The sequence below is a fragment of the Tupaia chinensis genome, unplaced genomic scaffold (genome assembly GCF_000334495.1).
Source record: "Tupaia chinensis unplaced genomic scaffold, TupChi_1.0 Scaffold144741_1, whole genome shotgun sequence".
Classification (NCBI taxonomy): domain Eukaryota; kingdom Metazoa; phylum Chordata; class Mammalia; order Scandentia; family Tupaiidae; genus Tupaia; species Tupaia belangeri.
The window spans coordinates 720,587-736,707 of NW_006204601.1; the positions used below are offsets into that span (position 1 = coordinate 720,587).

Genomic DNA, 16,121 nt, shown 5'->3' on the forward strand with positions numbered 1-16,121 from the left:
TTATCAAGGGTTTCTCCTGCTGCATCCCCAGGGACAGGCACAGAGGTTGGTGAGGGACTTGAGAAATGCCATTGAAAGGCCCTGGTGGGATTGAAATTGCTGCTGCCACTCCAGAAAGCCGTACTCAGACCTGGCTACTGGGAACTACAAAATGTTCACTCCCTACACCTGGCCCCTCCACACATGCAAATCCTCCACCTCTCCTCTTATTTTTATTTATTTATTTATTTATTTATTATGTCATGAGGCACGTGTGTTTGCTGGAGAGGAGAGAGAGAGAGAGGAAGTAGGAAATGACCCTCATGGGGAATGCCCACACTGCAATCCTTTCTCCTTCATTCTTCTCTCAGGATTTTGGGCACACATGTACCTGGCAAGATTTTCAAGCCATTGGGGCCAGGACTTGAATTGGGATTGGCCAGTTCTTTACCTGCTGATCCCTATACAAGTCTTTTTTTTTTTTTTTTTGTAGTGGTTTTGCCTTAGGATTCATGCCCTTTGCTGGAGAGAGAGAGAAAGAGAGAGAGACAGAGACAGTGAGAGGAAAAGTGAGAAATCACCCCCCTCAAGGGAGATGAACATGCTGCAATCCCTTCTCTTACATTTTCTTCGCCAAGTGGGCGTGCATGCACACACTCCTGGTATGAGTTTCAAGCCACTATGTCCAGGACTCAAACCACGGTCAACCATGTGGGAGTCCAGCGACATAATTGCTATGCCATCCGCCAGCCTCCACAAATCCTTCTTAAAGAAACCTCTAAAGGCAGAGAAGACTGTGCACAAAGACTTACCCCTTTGTTATTTATGGTGCAAAAATAGAAACAAATTAAATATCTAGTGATAGAGAAAATAGATCTAAATTGAGGCATACTGAAATATGCAGTTCATAAACCTTTTATTTATAAAAGTTCTGTAGAACGTGAGATACGTTTTTGGTGTGATAACTAACGGGAAAGGCAGGATACAAAGCTGTATAATTGTTGCACACATTGGTTACTCTGTAACAAGAACCCCTGCAAATCACCTGGAGGAAAAAAGATTGGAAGGAAATGAAATAATGATTATCTGGGTAGTGGAGAGATTCTGGGTGCCTTTTTTTTTCCCCTCCCTATCTTTCTAAATTTTGTATACTGAACAACCCCCCTATTTCACCTTTTAAAGAAAATAGGAAAAGAAAAAACGAGGTCTGCTACTCCTCTCCTCTCTTCCCCAGGGAGCTAGATTCAAGATCATCTTCAGGCTCTTTCCCCGCTCCCTCCCTGCTGCCTTTCAGAAGCCCACAGGCACTCTGCTTTCTCCTCTCCCCAGTCACAGAACCCACAAGCAACCAACCCCTTCTGGACAAGGAAGGAGGCTAGCCTTTCTCCAACATCCTCTCGAAGCCTGGCACGCATGGCTGGCTGGGAAGAATGGAAAGGCCGCACTCCCACCAGCCTGGCCTCGTCCCTTCCAGTGTGCACCGACCACCGACCACCGGAACCTGGACTCAGGCAGGCCCTAGGAGCGCCCCACCTGTGCCAGGGTGTGGGAGAGAGCAGTCGCAGGTGGGAAACCCCACGGGCCAAGTGTAGACTCTCTAAGCTGGAAGGGTCTGAGAGTTCCGTCCAGGCCCATCGGTCCTCAGACTGTAGTGTGAGACTCCCTGGAGCACTCGAGAGAAATGCAGAGCTCTGGGCCAGCTGGAGGCATGATGGTTAAGGCTCTAGATACCACATGGATGATTACAGCTCAAGTCCTGGACCTGGCAGCTTGAAAATCACATGGGACGTACGTGTGTGCATGCCCAAAATCCTGAGAGGAGAAATGGCGAAGGGGTTGTGGCATGACCATCCTCCTTGGGGGTGCTTTCTCATTTCCCCCTCCCTCTCACTCTCTCTTTCTAGTGCATTCACCCTCTAGCAAAACAAACAAACAAGTCAGAGAAATGCAGTCTTGGGCCCAGTCCTCCAGGACCGCATTCTTGAGTAGCTTCCTGGAGGGTTGGGATGTAGCTGGCTCACAGTCCTGCTTTGAGAAGCCAGAATCCAGTCTAAGGCAGCGTGGTTCTCTCAGCAGCAGCCCATGCAGAAGTGACGCAGAATACCAAGGAGCGAGGAGAAGGTGGGGGTGGGAAGGTAAGGCCGATTACTAGGCACCTAGGCCCAGGGGAGTTCCTGGAGCAGATTCAGACTCAGGTCAGATCTGCAGAGCCCCACCCTCGCGAAGCCCCAGGGCAGTGACCATATTAGGGGAGTCCTGCTCTCAGGCTAGAACCATAAGGCCGCTCTCCAGGCTCCAGAGCTGACAGCTGCTTCTAGCCCAGGCTGGGGCGTGTGGAGGAGAGCCTGGGAGGGTAGGGAGAGGCCTGTGGTCTGAGCAGATGGACAAGGGCTGGGGTAAACGCTTATGTGAAGTAGAGCGGATCCAGGCATTCTGTCTCCAGCCACCTGGCTAGACTGAGACGAACTTTGAGAAGTCCAGGTCCTCCTCAGACATGTAGATAGGTGGCACCGGCCCCGCGTCCCCGTTGGGGTCCTGAGAAGGGGCATCCTCTTCCCCTGTAGTCTGAAAGACAAGAGATTGAAAAGCAGAGCCCAGCTGGGGGATTCTCCAGGGAACTGCCTTGTTCACCCCCACCTTTGCTGTAAGTTCTGGGCCTCTATCCACCTGCAGAGGCACAGGAACCCACGTTTCTCCTCCCCAGAACCTAGGCTTTGAGTCATCTCCCATCACCCTCCCCCCAGGAGGACAACCTCATGGCCTCAGGCCAGGTTCTTGCCACAGTTGTGGGACTCCTGCCAGCCCTGAGCTCTTTAAGCCAAGAATCCCAACAAGCCATTCAAGAACTTTCTAGGCCAGATAATAGAGGACGTGAGGTCAAGGACCCTGGCTTCCCAAGTGAAAGGCCCAGATCTACAGCTGGGATGGGCTAGGTGGGTGGGGGCAGTGTAGGAGTTGGGGAGCACGTGCAGAGGAGGGAGCCCTCCCTATTCATCCCCCCATGTCAGAGTGGAGTCAGACAAGGTGGCCCAGACCCCAGGGCCCTCTGTCCACACCTGGCCCAGGCACTGGATCTCCATGTAGAGACTGGCAGGGGACTCTGTGCTGGCATGAGGTCCAGGGGGACCTGCAAGGTGGATGGGGGTGTCCTGCGGGACCCAGCTGTTCCCCAGCAGCTGCAACAGAGACTCGATCAGAACAACCTGTTCTTGGCAGCAGGGCAAGTCCGAGCCAAGTTGGAATTAGAGCAGGGAGATGTGGGGAGGGGTGCTAGGCTGGGAGGGGTGAGGGGCCAGTCTCCCTCTGCCACGTCCTAGGCTCACTGTGACCGCTGAAAGTCAGTTATCTGCCTAACCCTTCCGTTCCCTCAGCTGCAAAGCGGGATAAGAAGTTCCCCCTCAGGGTTATAATAAATATTCATGACACCATCTTAGCAGTCAACAAAAGAGAACTTCTAGAGTCATCAATTTGTTTCATTATTGTTACTCGTTTTGTTTTGTTATGAGTTTCTTTATTTATGTCTTTCATGAGAGGAAGATGGAGAGGGTCTTCACAGCACAACCCACCCCCAGCCTTAGTTGGTGCAGACTGTGGGCGTGGGCGAGCATGCCCGGAGGTCTCGGATGCAAACCCAGGCCCCTGCCCATGCACCGCTGCGCCACCACCTGGCTCACCGTCATGGTTATTTCTAGCCTTTGAAGCAGAAAACATGCAGGCTACGGGGACTTTGTAACAGGCCCAGAGAGAGCGAAGCTGGAGTCCTCAAAGACTCAGCAAATAACAGCACGAGAGAAATTCTTTTTATGTTTTCATTGCCAGGGAGCACTTGTGCTGGCCAGACAGAGAGAGAAAACACCCCCAACGGGGCATGGTCACACCACGATTCCTTCTTTCCATCCTGTCGGGGTGAGATACACGCCCATACACACCTCACCTGCTTTCCGAGCTGCCAAGGCTGGGATTCTAACCATAGTCAGCCATGTGGGATCTAGCTCCCTTAACCACCAGGTCATGGGGCTGGCCCCAGGAAGAGCTCCTCAGAGATCACCAGTCTGAGGAACCCCTCAAGGATCACCTGAGGAAACTGAGGACCAGGGCAGAGAGGTGGGTAGTCCAGTCAGAGGGAGAGCCCCTCTGCTGACCTGGCCTGGCTGCTCCATGGGTGTCAGTTGCCACACCAGGCCCTCCCATCTCCGGCTCTCTGGCCTTCGCAGGTGGGCAGAGCAGAGGCTGGAGCTGACTGAGGCCCTCAGCCAAGTCCGCCAAGGGCACAGACTGACACTGTGTCCTAAGGGTGAACTTCATGGTCCGGTGGGTAAGAAAGCCGAAGAAAGACACCCCTATTTTCTGGACAACTACAGGGGTATAGCATCTTGCTCGTCCCTACCTACAGCCTTGTGAGATGGGGAAACTGAGTCTCAGAGCGATGGTATACCTTGCTGACGTCACACAGCTAGTGAGTGGCAGAGCTGGGACTCGTACTTGAGACCATTTGACCCCAGATCCAAGCTCGTTTCTTAGATCATGCCCCACCTGGCAGGGCATGCCCCCCTGGCTCAGCGTGGGTTGTCCTATACCTGGGGCTGCTCCTTCTGTCAATACCCAGCTGCTGGGGATGGGGCCGAGGTGGATGCTAGAGCCATCTCTTGTTAGAAATAGAGGAGGCAAGCAGGTGGCGTGGAGGTTAGGGATGGATCGTTCATGGCCGACTCCATGGTTCTAGTCCTGAGCCCAGCAGCCTGAGAATCACCCCGTGTGTGCGTGTGTGCCCAAAATCCCAAGAGCAGACTGGAGGAGAAGGGACTGTGGTGTGGCCATCAACCCCAGGGTCATCTCTCTCTCTTCCTCTCCCTGCTGAGCACATGCGCCCTATAGCATAAATTATATACATACATATATTTAGCAGCTAAGACTGCTAGCCCAAATCTGGCATAAGCCACGGTCTCTTGCCTGTCCCCCCGGCCGGTCCCCATTATGGACAGCTGGCCCTGCTCCAGTGAGCATGGCAGCCCTTCCTGGGCATTGCGGACGTGAGCTATATGTGAGAATGCCTGTCTCGGCACTAGGAAAAGAGGAGCAAAGAGCCACAGAGGCCAGGGCTGGGCGCTGCTCTGAGCCCACAGGTTTCCAGGAGGCCTGGTGCCATTCGGTGTTCATGGGCCGAGGATGGTTCTTTCTCCTGAGCCTGGGGGACATGTCCTGGAATGTGGACCTCGGTTAGTGTTCCTAGTTCTGCCTCTGTCAGGGTGGGTCGTGGTGGGCAAGTAGTTAGCCTCTCTGGGCTCTAGTTCTTCAACCATAAAAGGGGAGCGAGAACGGTACCACCTCGCGTAGGGATCAGAGAGGCGCACCGACACACGTAAGGCCCCTGACACGCCGTAGGTGTTCAGTGGAAGGTTAGATGGGCGCGTGGTGGGTGGCAGCCCTCCTAATGACCTCTGTCAGGAAGGAAAATGCTGCTCTGACCCCTCACTCTTCCCTCTGCATTTTTACAACCCCTTGGGACCTCCTGTGGATCGAATAGAGTGTCCCCTTCCCTCTTTGAGCTGAACCTGGACAAAGACAGCAGCAACCCCGTTCAATTTCACCTTGAGACTCCGCTAAAAACTAGAGAAGCCAAAAGGGAGATAAACCAAGAACCAGTCAAAGCTCTTAACTGTTTTCAGGGCTCCTGCCTCTGGCCTCTTGGGAGCCCTGTTCCATCCTTCTCCACCAGGGGCTGCTCCCAGAGCCCTTGGCCCCCTGGCCCTGTGGCCTCTTCTGTCCCCTCCCACATCAGTAGGGGCCTCAGACAGGAAGAGGTTCCAGGTGGCTCTTTGCCGGTGGCACAAGCACTCTCAGCCTCCCATGGTGGCAGAGACGACCCCTCATGGCCCAGCCCCTCTCTGGAGTTGGTGGGGATGAGCCCTAGGCCCCAGGATGCAGAGCAGGTGACGGGTCTGAGAGGGCCAGCAGCGGGCAGCCCAGCGTCCCTCTGTCTGTCTCCCTGACTTTCCCCTCACTGCCCTCTGCCACCTTTGGCCTCCTGGAGCTTCCTGAGTCAACAACAGCTGTTTCCTAAGCAGGGCCCAATATCCCTTTCACACCGTAGCCCCCCCTCCCTCGGGGGTCAGGCCTGAGTCTTTTGTCCTCACTGGCGCCAGGAAAGAAGATGATGGGACCTCCCCCCCCCCTTCCTGCCCCATGTTTAAGGGAATGGAGTAAACAGCCAAGGGACAAAGGCCAGGGAGGCAGGGTCGGGAGATAGCAGGGCGATTCTGCAGCCCCCTCCTAGGAGTGCTGGTGGGAGTCTCTTCCTACAGGGGTCAGCAGAGGGCCCTGGAGCAGGCAGCCTCCACCGTTCTCCTGTCCAGGAAGATGGCCGCATTCCCTCTGTCCTGGTTCCCAGATCCCCACCCTCAACCTGAGGGGACGGGCAATAATACCACCTTGGTATCAGAGCCAAAAGAGGCTCAGAAGAAACACCAGGGGGTTTTGGAAGGAGGCCAGGTGGGAGTCAGACACCTAGGGCCTGCTTTCCACAGCCTGCTGTGTACCTTGGGCAAGACCTTTATTCTGTGGGCCCCAGTCACCTCTGCTGCAAAAGCACACTGGAGTCTACAGTTGCCACACCCGAGTACCTGGCTGGGCCTGGGGCCTGGGAGAATGCCTTTCTCCTGGCCTCCAAGTGTTCTGAAAGAGGGGTTGCGCCAAACTGGAGAAAGCTGGGCTAGTGATCTCAGAGGCGCCCTCGGATCCTGCTCTGATGGTGTTCTGATTCTAAGAAGTGTTACTGTAAGACCCGTGCTCATAACGGAGACCAGCCCCTCCGCAAAGTGGTCTTTTCACTGTCCAGGTAGCCCACAGTCTTACCAGACCCCAGACCCTCACTGACAGCGCCTGTTCTTTTTTTTGGGGGGGAGAGGTTTTTTTTTTTTTTTTTTTTTTGCTATAGGGCGCGTGCGCCCGCCAGACAGAGAGAGACAGAGAGACAGAAAGCGAGAAATCACCCCCCAGGAGGGATGGCCATGCTGCAATCCTTTCTCCTCCATTCTCTTGGGATCTTGGGCACGCACGCACACACGCCTGGCGTGAGTTTTAAGTCACCGGGTCTGGGACGCGAACCGCGGGCGACTACATGGGAGTCCAGCGACATAGCCATTACACTAACTGCTGGTCCCGCCTGTTCTTTCTTTTAGACAGGATGCATGCCAGTAGTTAAGATCAGGCCTCCACAAAACCCAGCCTGAACCACTCAGCACCAAGATGCGCCTGGAACAACCACCGCTTAACTTAGAGTGCATTACACCCTCGCCCTGTATTCGCGGGCTGAGTGCTACATCTATCCACGCCATGATGGCTGGCAATCTCCACGGTTATGGCCAGAAACAACTTTATGAGGAGAGAGAGTAGGTGGGATTTGGAATTCTGGGACATCCCCAATGTTTCCAGGAGAATCTCTGAATACTCCTCCCCTCCATTATGCTTTCTTGTCCCCTCATTACCCTATTTGCTCGTTCTTAAAATTTCCCGACCAAGGCAGGGGCGAAGGGGACTTGTGAGCTGGGCTCCCACTTCTCCATTCTTTGGTTATTGGTAACTCTTGTGCTGTAGACACTTGATTTCAGTCTTGTAAGTTGGCTGTGCGGCTCCAAATGGCTAAAGTATCCCATCTTGGGGAAGAAGTTAAAAACTGTAATAGGGGGCGAGGAGAGGATGCTGAGCCATGGAAGAGATGCTCATGTGGCCCCCTGTGCCCACCCTGCCTGGCACCCAGTGGGAACTCAGGGGTGAGGATGGGTGCTCTGTCGGCTCACATGCTGAAGGGATGATGTTGGGGCTCATGCAGATCCCTTAGAGGTGGGGAGCAAGTCCTGTCTATAAGTCAGAACTGGAAACCAGTAGGAAGACCCAGAGGTGAGGCCTAGGCATCTTAACTTCCAGCCCAAGGGGATCTAAGCTTGGACTCCAGCTGCCTCCATCCTTACCAGGGCTGAGAGGTAGACCTTTCCGTCCCTCTGTCCCTCCGTGGCCAGTTGTGCTGAAAGAGACCAGAAGGAACACCTTGAAGCAGGAGCAGCCTGGAGTAATGCGTAGCTGCTCGCAATGGGGGGGACCAGCCCCCTTGCACCTGGGAGCAGGGGCTTCCTGGAAAGGGTTGGCAGGCAGCCTGGGAGAGACGACCCTGCCGGCTCAGCCCTTGGGGATGAACGACCTTCTGAGATGAGTACCTAGAGATCACCTTGTGTGGGCCAGACACTGGCTGGGGAAATCCATCTGCTAAGCTTGTTGCCTCTTAAACCCTTTCTTAAAAATTATTTCATTTTATTTATTATTATTATTATTATTATTACTTAATTTGACTGGAGGAAGAGAGCGAGAAAGGGATAATGAGAAAGCAAGCCGCCAGGTCTGGGACTCGAACCATGGTCAGTCACGTGGGAGTCCAGTGCCTTAGCCATCACACCATTTGCCGGCCCTGCCTCTTACCTTAATGTGCATATTGGACCCCCTAAAATTCTTTTTCTTTCCTTTTAAAATTTTGCCAGAGGGTGCATATGTTCAAGGGGGAGCAGGAGAGGTGAGAAGGCTGCCTCCATGGAATGGTCATTCTGCAATCCCTTCTCCATTTCTCTCTCCTTTCAGGATTTTGGGTGCACACACACAAAGCTTGGTGTGTTTCTCAAGCTGCAAGGTCTGGGACTGGAACCGTGCGTTCAGTCCTATAGGATCCATCCACTTTAACTACCATGCTGTGGGCTGGCCTGGAAATGTTCTTAAAATGCAGAGTCTAATTCTGCAGGCTGGCAATGGGATCTACATTTCTCACCGGCTACCAGGGGATGCCACTGTTGCTAGGGGGGGGACCACAACTTGCAAGGCAGGGCTCAGAAGTTGTGACTGGAAATACTCCTGGATCCTTGGAGGGGACCTGGGACCTGAACAGAGCCAGCATATGTTTCTGGGGATCACACAGGAGTTCCCCCAGCTGCCTTCATCAGGGTGTCACTAGAGGCATCTTCCTGGCTCTTCTACCTCCTAGCCGTGCAAACACAGGGCAAGTCATTCAGCTTTGGTTAAGGGATTCAGTCTCTTTCACCGCTAGGCATGGGCCGACTCCCCTCCCCATTACAATGGTTTCCTCTTTTTTTTTTTTGGAGAGGTTTTTCCTATAGGGTGTGTGTGCTCCCCAGAAAGACAGAGAGAGACAGAGAGATAGAAAATGAGAAATCACCCCCCAGGGAGGATGGCCATGCCGCAATCCCTTCTCCTCCATTCTCCTCTTGGGATCTTGGGCACGCACACACACGCGCCCAGCGTGAATTTAAGCCACCGGGTTCGAGATTCGAACCACGGTCGACTACATGGGAGTCCAGCGACATAACCATTACGCTAACTGCTGGTCCCACAATGGCTTCTTCTTAATTTTGTCTGACTCTGATTCCCTCAGAGCCAAGGAGGCTTCTGATGTCCATCCATATTTCAGATGGTCTTTCCAGCATGGTTTTGTGGGCCAGGGGAGCTGCAGGTCCCAGTGAGGGCCCTGGCTCAGAGAAGCTCCCATCTTCCTCCCACCTGCCCTTGCTCACCTTCCCTTCTCCTCCGGACCATGTGACTGCCACAGGTGATCAGGACTGTGGCCAGAAGAAGGATCAACAGCACCAGGACTGGGGCCACTTTGCGGACCATCTGGATGGACGCCCTGGAGCTGGATAGAAAGAAGGAGGCAAGTCTGTTACCAGATAAGCCTGCCCATGTCCTCCAGGCTCCCAGGCACCAGCTGGGAGAGCCAGCCCTAGTGTGGAATTCGACCCAATGCACCAAAGCCTGCTGATGCTCCAGGAGCACCATTGACCAGCTCAGACCCTGACGCCAGGCTGGTGGGCTCAAGCCCCCTTCATCATTTCTAAGTGGGTGACATTGGGCAAGTGACTTAGCCTCTCAGGCCTTCAATGTCCTTTTCTGTAAAGTGGTTGTCATGAAGAAGGAGCAGGTCAGGATATGTAAGGTGCTCAGACAGAGCCTGACACGGGCCCGGCACCACCTCGGGGTTCGCTGTTAAATGTTACGACCCTTAAGGAAAAGTGAGGCCCCGTTCACGCTGGCAACACGTCGCGCTTCGAGAGAGCCGTGACTTGTCAGCTCACACACGGCGGTGCGCAGGAGGTTCTCCGGGGCTCGGATCTGAGTCGGTGTTATGGGCGCGCTGGGCAATATGGCATTCTTTTCCTTTCCTTTTGTTTTTTTTTTTTTAAGAGACAGCGGTGTTGCCCTGCTGGACGCTCCTGCTTCTGCCTCCCAGATAGCGGGGATTACGGGTATTTGTCACTATGCCCGGCATTCTTATTCCGAGTGCAACTGTGTTCTAGGTCTCTCTGGGACAGAGGACACCAGGGACCGTGACGTCTGGCCAGCCCATCAGGTGTGCCCTTTCTTAGGTAGAAGAGACCTCCGGCTCCCACTGCCAGCCCCAGGGAGACCGTGACCGTGCTGGATGTCAGTAACGGAGTACGTCATAGGCCCCAAAACGGATCCTGCAGGCTGGGACTCCAGTTGATAAGGAAAACAAATTTTGGATTCCATGGTTTCATACAGGACACAGGGCTCTGTACAAAGTGCTGGGGCAGGGAGGGGGCGCCGGGGCCAGAGCAGCCCCTTCACCTCGGGTTTGTAGGTCGTCACCGTCGGGGCCTATGACGGGTACATGGGGGCTGAGATTTGCTCTCTGGGCCGCAGTCTGAGGCCGTGACATGAGGCCACGTCTGCTTGGCGGCAGAGAGTTAGACTTTTTTGTTTTTTAAGATAATTATTTCCTATATGATGTGTGCACTAGCCAGAGAAACAGAGAGAGAAAGCGAGAAATCACCCCCCAGGGGAGATGGCCATGCCGCAATCCCTTCTCCTCTAGTCTCCTCTCAGGATTTTGGGCACGCACACACATGCGCCCAGCATGAGGTTTAAGCTGCTGGATCCGGACTTGAACTGCGTTGACTGTGTGTGAGTCCAGTGATGTAACCATCACACCATCTGCTGGGCCCTGAGAGTTAGACTCTTACTCACTCAAAGGTACCCTTCAGGTTTAAGATGACCTGAAAGATGACCTTGGTTGTCTGGGGCTCACCTGGGCTTGGAGCTGCTGCTGCTGGGGGCAGAACTGATGTCTCTTGTCGAGGAGGAGTCCAGCTGCATGGCTGGGCGGGAGCTCCCTGCGTGAGGAAAGGTCTCTGTGTGAGGAGAGTTCTCTGCATACGGAGAGGTCTCTGTGTACAGAAAGGCTCCTGTGCGCCCGTGCGGCGAGGTCTCTGTGAACCAAGAGGCCTCCGCCCCTGTCTTCGCCTGTGTGGCTGTGGCGAGTGTCAGACGAAGACCAGGAGAAGCTACAAGTCCAAGAGCAAAGCCTTAGCACCTTCCCGGACCTCTGACCCTTAACCCCTGAACCCTAGCCTCTTGGGACCAATATCTCAGAACATCCCAGCTCTAATGGCTTCACCCGGGCCTTTAGAGAGCCCACAGCACGTGTGAGCCATGATGTCCGTCCTGCTGCCTCATAAGCAAGGCCTAGAGGAAGCTATTGGGAGCGAGTGGACCCTTCGTCAGGCACACCCCACCCCTGGGCACAGTTTGCAACCTCCTTTTGTGCCCAAGGCCTGTTCCCCACCCTCTCAGCCTTTCCCCTACACTCCTCCCACTTATCACCTCCTTCCTCGCCAGAAGATGAGTCCCACTATCACTGTCACATGCCCATTCCCCACCACGTGCGCCTCAGCAGGGCCTCAGCCTCCTTCAACGACCTTGAGGCCAGCAGGGCTGAGTTCAGAGGTCAGAGGTCAGGGGTAAGGGCTCACAGTCTACCCTCCCCAGCTCATCCCCAGACCCTGGAGGGAACAGAGTCAGAGCTTTGGTCAGGCTGACCACTTGCAGCTCCGCTGCTTCCTGTGTGACTTCGAGTGAGTCACGCTACCCGCCAGTCCAGCTCTGACTGTACAGGCCCTGGGGCGGCCAGAGCAGTGCCTGGCACCAGGAGGGACTCCCTGGGTGTCTCTTTAAGTGGGAGTGGAGGAGGGACAGAAGAACCATTCACTCACTCAATTCTGGGGGCCGGATTTGCCCAGTGCTTGCCTTGGGCTGCAGGCTCTTGGTAGCAAGAGGCCAGGAGGAGGGAGTAGAGGAGGAAGGACAGCAGGGCCCTAGAGGAGAGGGAGAGGCTGGCCTCAGGGGGTGCAGGAGTCGCTCTTCCTCCAGGGGAGCAGCAGCTCTTTCCACCTCCACCTCAGCGCGGAGCATCACCATCTTCTCGCCTCGGCCAGGCAGGAGCCGGGGGATAGGTTCCAGCTGCTCAGTCACCTTCCCCCACGGTCCCCTGATCCCCACTTCAGCATCACTTGTGCCCCCGTGGCCCATCAGTCAGCTCTCTCCACATCACCCTTCATGCCAATGCCAGTTTGTCTCTGGTATACATTGGAGCTCATCCCTCCCTGCTCCAGAACAGTCAGCGGCTCCCCATCGCCCTGAGGCTGAAGTTCTAACTCTTAAGCTTGTCTTTCAAGGTGTCTTTTTTCCCCTTTCCTTTCCTTTCTTTCTTTTCTCTCTCTCTCTCCCTCTTTCTCTCTCTCTCTCCCTCTTTCTCTCTCTCTCTTTCTTTCTTTCTTTCTCTCTCTCTTTCTTTCTTTCTTTCTTTCTTTCTTTCTACTAAAGGGTGTATGTGGTCACCAGAGATAGCGAGAAAGGGATGGGGGAAAGCACCCCCATGGGGAATCGTCACCCCTTTCCGCCATCTCTCCGTTCCTTTGGGATTTGGGGTACACATGCACACACAAAAAAAAACCAACTGAGTTCCGGGACTTGCCGTGTAATCAGCTATGTGGGCTCCAGCTGCCTTAACTGCCAGGCCGTGGAGGGGGCCCTCAAGACCTCCTGTCCCCGTCACCTCCTGTCCCTTTTCTCTCTCTTTCTCTCTCTCTTTTTTTAAGAGAGATTTTTGCTATCGGGTGCATGCACTCACTGGAGAGAGACAAAGAGACAGAAAGTGAGAAATCAGTTCCCAGGGGGATGGCGACACTGCAACTCCTCCATTTTCCTCTCAGGATCTTGGGCACACACACACATGCCCAGTATGAGTTTTAAGTTGCCAGGTCAAAGATTTGAACTGCAGTCAACTACCTTGTGAGTCCAATGATGTAATCATTATGCCATCTGCTGGTCCCACCTCCCAGTCTTTTTTTTTGAGAGGTTTTTACTACAGGGTGCGTGCGATCGCCAGAGAGACAGAGAGACAGAAAGCCGGAAATCACCCCCGCGCCCCACGGGGGATGGCCATGCTGCAATCTCTTCTCCTCCATTCTCCTCTCGGGATCTTGGGCACGCACGCACACACGCCTGGCGTGAATTTAAGCCACCAGGTCTGGGACTCGAACCGCGGTTGACTACATGGGAGTCCAATTACATAGCCATTATGCCAACTGCTGGTCCCACCTCCCACTCTTTATTCCAGTCCTAGATCACTGTATTTTTGGATTGTTCTAAGTAGATGACCAGATCTTCTGCAAATAAGATTTTCCTTTCCACATGTTAACTTTTGTACCTTGTCATATTTCATTGCCTAGGCCCCAGGCAACGATGAATAAGAGGAATGATGGCGGCATGCTTGTCCTGTTCTCACTGCCCAGAAACTCTTGAGCGTACTGGGATGGCTTGCACCGACACAGGGGAGCTGACTGTTAACTTCAGGGACTTTTTTCTTTCTTTCTTTTTTTTTTTTAAGTTCTTTTTTGCTATAGAGCACATGTGCTTACCAGAAACAGAGAGAGGGAAAATGAGAAATCACTCCCTGGGGGGGATGGCCATACTGCAATCCCTTCTTCTCCATTCTTCTTTTGGGATTTTGGGCACACAGGCACATGTGCCCAGTGTGACTTTTCAAGCTACTGGGTCCAGGACTCAAACATTGCTGTCTGCTAATTTAAAAAATGTTTACTGCAGGGTACATGCATTCACTGGAGACAGAAAGAGGGAAGTGAGAAGTGAGAAGGTAGCCCCAGCGGTGATGGCCACACCACAATCCCTTTTCCTCTCCTCTCCTCTAGGGATATATGGGCATATATGTGGCCTGGTATGTTTCTCAGCCACTGGGTCCAGGACCCGAACTGCAGTCAGCTATGTGAGATCCAGCCTCAATAACCCTGCCACCAGTTGCCCGCACTTTAAAAATCATTGAAAGCGTACAGCCCCTATGCCTCAGGGCCAATGCAACACTGCCTCTGGCCCCTTTTCTCTCTTGGGAAGTGAATAAACCCTTTTCTCTGCTTACGCTCCGAGTCTGTGAATTCTGCCATGGCCCATGGTGCTGTCCACCCTAGCACCCACTGTCATCAGAGCGGGGTCAGCAGGTCTGGTATAGGAGAAAGAGTATTGTTATGTATATATCACACACAATTATAAATGAGGGTAAACACAAAACATGGGGCAGCCTCAAATATACATAAAATTGATTACAACTAGTTAAAAATTAAGCCTGAATACTGATAAGGATTGGAAGAGATCAGGGGTCAGCAGGTGGCATGGTGGTTAAGGCGTGGGACTCCCACATGCCCAACCGCAATTCGCATCCTGGACCTGGTGGCTTGCTTTCTCACTTTCTCACTGTGTCTCTGCCTTTCTCTCTGGTCAAATTAAAATAATAATAACAATAATAAATAAAATGGAATAAATATTTTTAAAAAAAGAATTAGAAGTGCTCAGAGAATCTTGTAATGAGTGGAGGATAGATTCAATACGATTTTTTTTTTTTTTTTTTGAGAGATTTTCACTGTAGGGCGCGTGTGCTCGCCAGACAGACAGAGGGAGACATGGAGACAGAAAGCGAGAAATCCCCCCCAGGGGGGATGGTCACGCTGCCGCGCCCGGCATGAGTTTTAAGCCACCGGGTCCGGGACACGAACCGCGGTCGACTACGTGGGAGTCCAGCGACATAGCCATTATGCTAACTGCTGGTTCCCGATTCAATACGATTTTGTTGCTGCTATTATTCAGTGAGTTTAACTTTATCTCCCTGAGTTAAAATGGAGACCCATGGATGGCAGCGGGGAAGGGCTGGGGGCCCACAATGGAGCCAGGAGAGGGGAAGAGCAGACACCAGAGCCAGATGACCTGCGTTTGAATCCTGGCTCCGCCACTTTCTGCAAATCAGTTGGTCTCTGAGACCCTTAGTTTCTGATCTGTGAATCCCCGAGTCTCCTGTTGAGACTCAGAATCCTGGTGCCAGAATCCCTCTCTGCTGTGGTGGGGATGCAGGACCCGTCCTCCCTCTTCCCCTCTGCGTCTTCTGTCCCCCAGCTGAGGGAAAGACAGACGTTGGTTACCTGGAAAGACAAAAAGAGACACCAGGAAAGACTCGTCGCGGCCCAGCCTGTTGACCCCACACCAATAGTCCCCGGCATCCTGCAGGGTGAGGTTCCTCAGGGTCACCGTGAACGCGAGCTCGCTGCGGCTGTCGAGGATGGACACCCTGCCTCTTGTGGTCCGCTGGCCGTCTGCTCCCGCATAGACAGTGGTGGAACAGCGGGAGATCAGGAGCCCGCCCTTCTTGCACCAGTACTTCCTGTGCTCTCTCAGCTCTTCGCTGTAGGTGCACCGCAGGGACACCGTGTCACCCTCGAACCCGCTGACCTCCTTTGGGCCCTCCAGGGCTTCGTAACCTGAAACCACAGCAGGGGTGGAGGTTGGAATCCTTGAATCGAAGTACCAGGGTCCAGGTGGGAAGTTTCCTTTGACCTCTGTTACCCCTTCTGGGGCAGCCGGGTATCATCCTTGGGAAAGGGTGGACCTGGGGCAAGGCCATCGCTGGTTCCCTAAACCTGGCGTATTGAAAGGTGGTGGTGGAGCTCGCGATTCAAACAGCAGGGAATTTCAATTGCAGAACTCTCACTTAGTAACCGCATGATCTTAGAGAAGTTGCATGAGGGACCAGCAATTAGTGTAATGGCTATGTCACTAGAATCCTGAGTAGTTGACTGCGGTTCGAGTCCCGGACCCGGTGGCTTAAACTCATGCCGAGCACGTGTGCGTGCGTGCCCAAGATCCTGAGAGCAGAATGGAAGAGAAGGGATTGTGGTGTGGCTATCCCCTTGTGGGGAGCCGCCCACATCAAAATGGCTGGCAACAAC

At 53.6% G+C, this 16,121-nt stretch overlaps 1 protein-coding gene across 5 annotated transcripts in view; it reads right to left on the reverse strand.

Moving 5' to 3' along the window:
• Positions 1-1,831: 1,831 nt before the first annotated feature.
• CD300LG (CD300 molecule like family member g) overlaps positions 1,832-16,121 on the reverse strand; it is a 15,404-nt gene continuing 1,114 nt past the window's right edge. Inside the window, exons 2-8 of one of the 5 annotated variants that reach the window (XM_006167387.3) lie at positions 15,318-15,653; positions 12,045-12,146; positions 11,081-11,336; positions 9,549-9,667; positions 7,947-7,999; positions 3,036-3,155; positions 1,832-2,544 (exon numbers count right to left, since the gene is read on the reverse strand). In XM_006167387.3, the coding sequence (XP_006167449.1) occupies positions 2,431-2,544; positions 3,036-3,155; positions 7,947-7,999; positions 9,549-9,667; positions 11,081-11,336; positions 12,045-12,146; positions 15,318-15,653 (1,100 nt within the window). In that variant the 3' untranslated portion in view covers positions 1,832-2,430. Of the gene's footprint in view, positions 2,545-3,035; positions 3,156-7,109; positions 7,652-7,946; positions 8,000-9,548; positions 9,668-11,080; positions 11,337-12,044; positions 12,147-15,317; positions 15,654-16,121 lie in introns of those variants that run through there. The other 4 variants (XM_006167391.3, XM_006167389.3, XM_006167392.3 and 1 more) reach the window with 4 other exon arrangements.